This window comes from Ursus arctos, unplaced genomic scaffold (assembly GCF_023065955.2).
Source record: "Ursus arctos isolate Adak ecotype North America unplaced genomic scaffold, UrsArc2.0 scaffold_19, whole genome shotgun sequence".
NCBI classification, from domain to species: Eukaryota; Metazoa; Chordata; class Mammalia; order Carnivora; family Ursidae; genus Ursus; species Ursus arctos.
The window spans coordinates 26,484,014-26,490,418 of NW_026622863.1; the positions used below are offsets into that span (position 1 = coordinate 26,484,014).

General features: G+C 50.4%; 1 protein-coding gene across 1 annotated transcript; it reads right to left on the bottom strand.

Moving 5' to 3' along the window:
• Positions 1-1,749: 1,749 nt before the first annotated feature.
• LOC113252448 (haptoglobin) lies at positions 1,750-6,099 on the bottom strand. Its single transcript, XM_026495138.4, has 5 exons — positions 5,993-6,099; positions 4,788-4,870; positions 4,381-4,482; positions 3,607-3,681; positions 1,750-2,657 (listed from the first exon to the last, which is right to left on the bottom strand). The coding sequence occupies exons 1-5, from the start codon at positions 5,995-5,997 to the stop codon at positions 1,879-1,881; spliced, it is 1,044 nt and encodes a 347-aa protein (XP_026350923.1). The 5' UTR covers positions 5,998-6,099; the 3' UTR covers positions 1,750-1,878.
• Between the last annotated feature and the right edge of the window lie 306 nt (positions 6,100-6,405).

The following is a 6,405-nucleotide window of genomic DNA, read 5'->3' on the forward strand; positions in this document are numbered from 1 at the left end:
GTGCAAATACCAGCAAAAACTCAGAACTTGTATGTGTGAAAGTCTCCTGTCTCCTCTGCTGAGGTCTTCAGGGAATGTTTCTCTGAAGTTCCGATTTGTGTTTTTGTTCCTACCTTAGTGGCTTTCCATTCCTCGAGTACTGATTAGTTCCTACTGAATGCCCTGCACTATGCCAGGTGCTCCAGAAATACAAGTGACTCCTGAGCCGGAACAGACTTCACAGAGGAGACAAGGCCTGTGCCTCCAAGGAGGGTAGGAGGTGCTTGTGTGGAAAGTGGGGGGAGGCGTTTTGGGAGAGAGCGCCGGGAGGAAGAAGGCCCGATGCTGGAAACAGCAGACGTGTTCAGAGAGCTCCATGCAGTTCAGTGTCACTGAAACCCAAGGGCTAGCCCAGGAGGGCAGGAGGTGCTGCTGGGGAGCAAGCCAGAGAAGATAAGTGAATTGAGAAAATGTCAAAGGCTTTTCCTCTTGCTATTTTCCTCCTGAACAGTGGCCAGAAGCCACTTAATGCAATCAGATAATTCTTCAAGAAAAGTGGAGTGGTTTATTTCTTCAAGAAAACTTAATGCTGAAGATAGAAAAAAAAAAAAAAAGCCGTAACACTATTCTGAAAGGCAGTCTGTTTATGTGTGTGTAGTATGTTGCCATTTCTGGCTCTTCTCTCTTTCACAGATTTTAGAATAGAGGCGTAAGATCTCCACTGGTCCACTAGTTCTAAGCTGTTGAAAGGTACTGATGGATCTGGAGCATGCACGTGAGGACAGCTCCACAGTGCAGGGCGGGCCCTGGTGTAAGAACACTGACACCGGGGGGCATTTTACACCAGTGAGAAGGAGAGGCCCCATCTCCATATGACAAGAGGTATCTTAGTGAAAGGTCAGTGTATTCTGAAGGCTTAAACAGCCAGAAAGAGTGGAAGAAGTTAGGAGAGCTTCCTGCTTATACAAGGGTTCTGAAACCATTCTTCTGGGAAACCCTTAATAGAAGAGCCTCTCTTTGTGAAAGGGAAGACTCATATGGCTTGCATTTGGCTCCTGGTAAAGGATAGGTTTCCTCCCCCCAGGGAAAGCCTACCCTATTGAGGAAGAGACCTGTAACTCTTTACCAAGTTCCAGACTGTTGGTAGGGACGTTAGAGATGATCCAGGTCGAGCTGCTCAGGAAGGAAAGCAGGGACTGAAGACCCTTGGCCGACGTATGGCCACCCTGCGATCTGGACCCAGCAAGTCCAGGACTGCTGCCTTTACCCCATCTTACTTCGTTTTCTGAAGGGCAGGTGTGTGGGAGCACAAATAGTAAGATTCTGCCTGGGTCAGAACGCTCGTCTTCTTCCCACGTTGAGCTAGCATCTTCCTCAGCCCACACGCGTCCCTCGCTCACTGCACTGCACAGAAGCCAGAGGGTGCAGGGCAGGGAGCTGAGGCTCGTGCTCAGACCGGCCTGGCTGCACGGGGAGTTCAGTCGCACTGCTTACCAGCTGTGTAGCCTTAAGCAATCACCTGCCTTCTCCGAGTCTGTTTCCTTGTCTGTGAAACACGGATAACCGTGACCTTTCTGAGGCCTCTGTCTTGTAGGCACTGGGTCACTGAGGGCGACCCCAGTACGGGACGGTTGTATGTCGCCTTAGGGGTTTCCGGTTGGGGTGGGGTGGTTTCTGCCACACTCCCGGTATATTAGCACTGTCCCACCTAGCTGTTGCTGTACCATAAATGAGAACAAAAATGGTCTGAGGCTGAAAACCACACGGAAATGAATCAAAAGAGAGCGCTTTATTGGCTCAGCACCGCTTCACGCCATGTTTTACTCCCCGCTCCCATCCACTTCCCCCTCCCCCAGCGTGAGTTCTTGCCCTCGGGCAAGGGCTGCCAGCCAGTCAGCATTAATTGCCTGCAACAGTTTCCTGAACCCAGGCCAGAATGGAGGGCACCTTCACGTACACGCCGTACTCGGCCACCCTACAGCTCTTATCAAAGCTCAGGATTCCGGCCGCATACCAGGTGTCCTCATCCTGGTCGTGCACAGCGAAGGCGCTGCCAGCGTCCCCGTAGCAGGTGTCTTCCTGAAACTTGGACAAGCCGGCGCAGAAGGTGTGCTCGTTCAGTATGGGCTGCACCCCCACAGGGCTCTTGGGTGACTTCTTTTCGGGCACCGTGCTGCCTTCGTAGTGCTTTACACAGTTGTCTTGATCAGCCACAGGCAGCATGACATACTTCAGTAGCTCGGTGAAATTAAAGTTGGAGTTTCGCCCCCAGCCAGACACATAGCCTATACGCCCCACTTCTGCATAATCTTTGGAAGGTAGACAGATGGGCATCACCCTCTCATCGACGGGCACCTTCTGCTTGAGTTTGATGAGCCCTATATCTACATTGGAGTAGTCGGGGTGGAGAACCACCTTTTCAATCTCCACACGCTGATTTTTCCCCACATAGAGTGTTAAAGTAGGGGCAATGTCTTTCGCTTTCGCATCATCCGTATGGCCCAGGAAGAGATTTTTAGCTGTGGTCAACAGCCATTGTTCGTTGATCAGTGTGGCCCCCGAGGTGAGGTTGTGGTGGGAGACCATCTTGGCCTGCCAGGGAAAGCTGCCTTTGGCGTCCACAGATCCGCCCATGATGCGCTGCACCTGGTCCACCGGGTTCTTGGGCTTCCCGCATACTGTCAAGGAGAGCAGGGAAGTCGTGAGCAGGAATGTGAGTCTCCCGATGTGGGGAAGAGGGGGACGGCGGTGGCAGTTGCTACTGTCTAAACTGTCGTGTTAATTTCTGCACAGCTAGAAATATTGACAGGCCTTGCCTTTACCACCTGCGCCTCTCATTTCCGTTGTTTACAGTTTAAAATGGTTCTTTTTTATAAAGTCGTGTACATCACTAAGACACAGTTCTAGTTCCTGCTTTTCTAACTCAAAAAAAAAAAAAGTAATGCTGAGATTTTCAAACCCTGGCTGATGTATGTTTAAATAATTTATCACAAAAAGAACACAACTCCCTGAAATTCCTTGTAAGGATGAGAAGCTGTAATAGTTCGTTCTCTGAATAAAGAGTGATCTGTTGCAGCACTGGCTGGAAATCAGATTTCAGATATTGCAGTTAATTCAAGGCAGGTTAGTAGTTCTGCAGCACTAATAGAAGGGGGCAGTCAAAATCCTCTGGTCCCAGGAGGGAAACAGAAAGAGCAACATCTCTTCCTAATAACAAGAAACAGAAGTGCTAACCCCTCTCCAGCCTGCGTCACACTTCTGTGGATCTGGTTTTGTTCTGTCCTCCCGCAACTCATTCTTCCTGGAGCTCGCTTTACACTTGACCCTGGGCTCCCTGGATGGCCTATGTGTACATATAGGGCCTGACCCTAGAGGGCAGTGTAGACAGTGGATTCAGCCAATATCCTGAAGGTCCAAATGAGCAAGATCCTTAGTGAACTTTCCTGGGGAGTGTCCTCACCTAAATGTTCACTTATCAGCCTGACTCTGGCTCTCCCTGGTTCCCCGTCTTGGCTCTCATACGCTCGGAGGAAACCAGTCTGGGACATTTTGATCAAGATGCCCGCCCATGCAGGAGACTCTCAACACCCTCCCTTGGTCGGCTTCCCAGGGCCCCTGGCTTCCTACCTGCTTCACATTCAGGCAGTTTCTCTCCAGTGACCTTGTTTGTCCAGTGCTTCTCACTGTTCAAGGTGTACACTCCTGAAACAAACGGAAAGAAATGAGTTGGAAGAGAAATTGAGTCTGGACCTAGCATGAGGAGGGAAGGTGTTTCAAGAGAATTAGAGAAAGAGGAGAAGGAAGGGGCAGGGAAGAGGGGAAAGGAAGGAGCGCTGTGCTAGAAGCCACGTGCTGGGGGCAACAGGGAAGCCCCACAGGGCAGATCTGTGGTCGTGGCGACGCAGTACAGAATAGGAATCGGTTCAAATTCTGACTCTCTTACAGGCCACCTGAACTGGAGCAAGTTACTCAGTGTCTCTGTGCCTCAGTTTCCTCGTCAGCACAATGAGAATAATAACAGGATCTCTTCGGGGGGGGGGGGTCATGAGACCTCAGTGAGCAGATACATGTGAAGCCCTTAGTGCAGGGAGCACAGTTCTAGGTCTGGGCCACCTGCCGTCATCACTGGCGCCACCCTTGGTTCTTTTACCTCCTCTGGGAGATGGAGATCTCCCTCTGGGATGAGTAGGCTACATGGCATCACCTCCCCTTGACAAAGGGGCAAACTTGAGGCTAAGTTAGTTTGCCCAAAAGGCCGGTCACTGGTGACAAAACCCTTATTAGAATCTACCTCTTCTGGTCCAAGGAGAACGTGTCAGCTTTCTGGCCCATCACCCCTGGCCCCGCTCATCGTGGAAAGGCCGGGGTGGGAGGGCACGGGGACACGTGTCCAGGTCTTACCGTCTCCTTCAGTGCGCAGTCTGTAGAGGGGCTTACACTGGTAGCGAACCAAGTGCTCCACGTAGCCATTTTCAATCTCGGGGGGCTTCGGGACACTGACCTCTGCAAAGAAAAAGTCATAGGAGGTGGAGGTTGAGACTTAGAAACTGATCCCAGAGACCGTGAAAAGTCCGTTGAGAAGAAGCTGCCGTGCACATCAGCCACCCTCCACCCCAAACGGAAGCCAAATGGAAGGCCATCTCCCCTTCATCCTGGCTGGCTCCCCGGTGTTCTTCACTGGACTGAAATACCAGAGATGAGCACAGAAGGAGGAACGGCTCTAACCAAAGAGGGCTCAGATCTGATAGGGTCAGAAGGGGACACAGCAGTGCTGGGACTTGAGGCTCCCGCCCAGACCAGACACCCACCTCCATGATCTGTGGCCTCACTGCCGGTGTCCGCCGCAGAAAGCTGCCCGCAGAGCAGGAGGGCAACGACAGCTCCCAGGGCTCTGCAAAGAGAAGACGAGAAGGAGTGAGCAACTGGTCTCCCTGCCTCACATGCGCGTGTGAGCGCTCACACCCCTCCCGCTAGGCAGCCAGAGAAGAAGCTCTGTGGAAGTGTTAGTGCCAAGAAGTCTGCTGCCACCATCCACACACACACTCGTGCAGCTTCCCAGGACACCTGGGTTCCCCGTGCTCTGCGCCACTGGGAACTCTACCTAAGCTTCAGAGAGGAGCCACCAAGACAGGAAGGCACATAGATATGTGGGCCTCAGTTTCTGGCGGCATTTCGGAAACATTAAATTGCCAATAATAGGTGAGCTCCCCTGCAAAAAGAAGCCTCCCTCAGGCACCCCTGAGGTCCTGGGCTACAGGGTACTGCTAATAAAACGTGGATAACTGGAAGATGGAAAACGGGTTTCTTACGCTATTCGCTCTACTTTTTAAATTTTTCCATGATAAGATGTTTTAAGTATACAGAATTTAAAACACTTACATAGTTTTCCTACTATCTTCTGATAATTTGCCTTCGGGAAACTCCAAAATGCCAAAAAACGTTCTCGGGCAGATAACTGGCTTCTTGAAGGCCTGACTGAGGACACGGGCATCAGTGCCCAGGCCCCACTCACCAGCCCCCCATCTTGCTGACTGAGCCCAGCTCTACAGAGATACCTTGGCTATGTTAAATTTGTAGTCTTGCAATTGCAACATTTCTGTTATTTTGATAAAATTCCAGTGCCATCATTGGGTCATTTAAATGTGTTATTATTGGTCCTATACATTTTTTAAAAAGCAAAAAAATCTGCTAATAAATTTATTTAAATTGCCAGAAAACCCACCATGGGAGCTGCTGGCAGGCGTCCCCTGCAAGCATGAAAATTTTGTAACTTCGAGGAAAGAGCTGTCCCTTGGAGTAAGTCACGTTCTCATGGATGCAGAAAAGCAAAAGATTTAGCACACGAAACCACTTAATTTGCTATAATTTAACTCATTTACCCTATTTCTTTGGCTTTGTTTTGCACCTGTCCTTTGGTTTCTCCTACACCGGGCTGTCCCGGAGGTGAAGGATGTATACAGAGAAGGACGGAGTCATCTAGGGGAAGAGGGAAGCAGCAGAGCTGAGGACTCACCTCATCTTCGGTTTGTCCTGCCTCTGGAAGAGCAGTGCTGTGGCAGCCACCTACTGATGCTTTTATGCCCCCAATATCTCACTCCACCCCCTCTTGATTTTGTAATTGCTGTGTCTACACAACTTTGACCTTGTTAATAAGGTCATTGCATTTTCCAGTAACAGAGCCACAAACAACATCCCTGTAAAGAGTTGAGCTCTTGCTTCACACTTGAGTTTCCCCTGGTGTTTCTTTACAAACCCCAAAGGAGCCTGGCCACACTATGACCCCATGTGGCTGCCAAAGGGTTTCCCGAAACCAACCAATGTGTGCAGGACTGGGGGAGGAAGCGTCAATTTGTGTCTTTGTTTTGGAGCGCTTTCAGCACTGAAAAACAAAGCCCTTCTGTGTGTTGTTTTAAACCCATTATAGAC

Excerpts from the sequence above, each read along its gene's own strand:
- LOC113252448 (XM_026495138.4), bottom strand. Across the intron at positions 4,483-4,787 it reads TGAGGCCACAGATCATGGAG|AGGTCAGTGTCCCGAAGCCC; the intron begins GTGGGTGTCTGG and ends TTTTCTTTGCAG. Across the intron at positions 2,658-3,606 it reads ACTGCCTGAATGTGAAGCAG|TATGCGGGAAGCCCAAGAAC; the intron begins GTAGGAAGCCAG and ends TCTCCTTGACAG.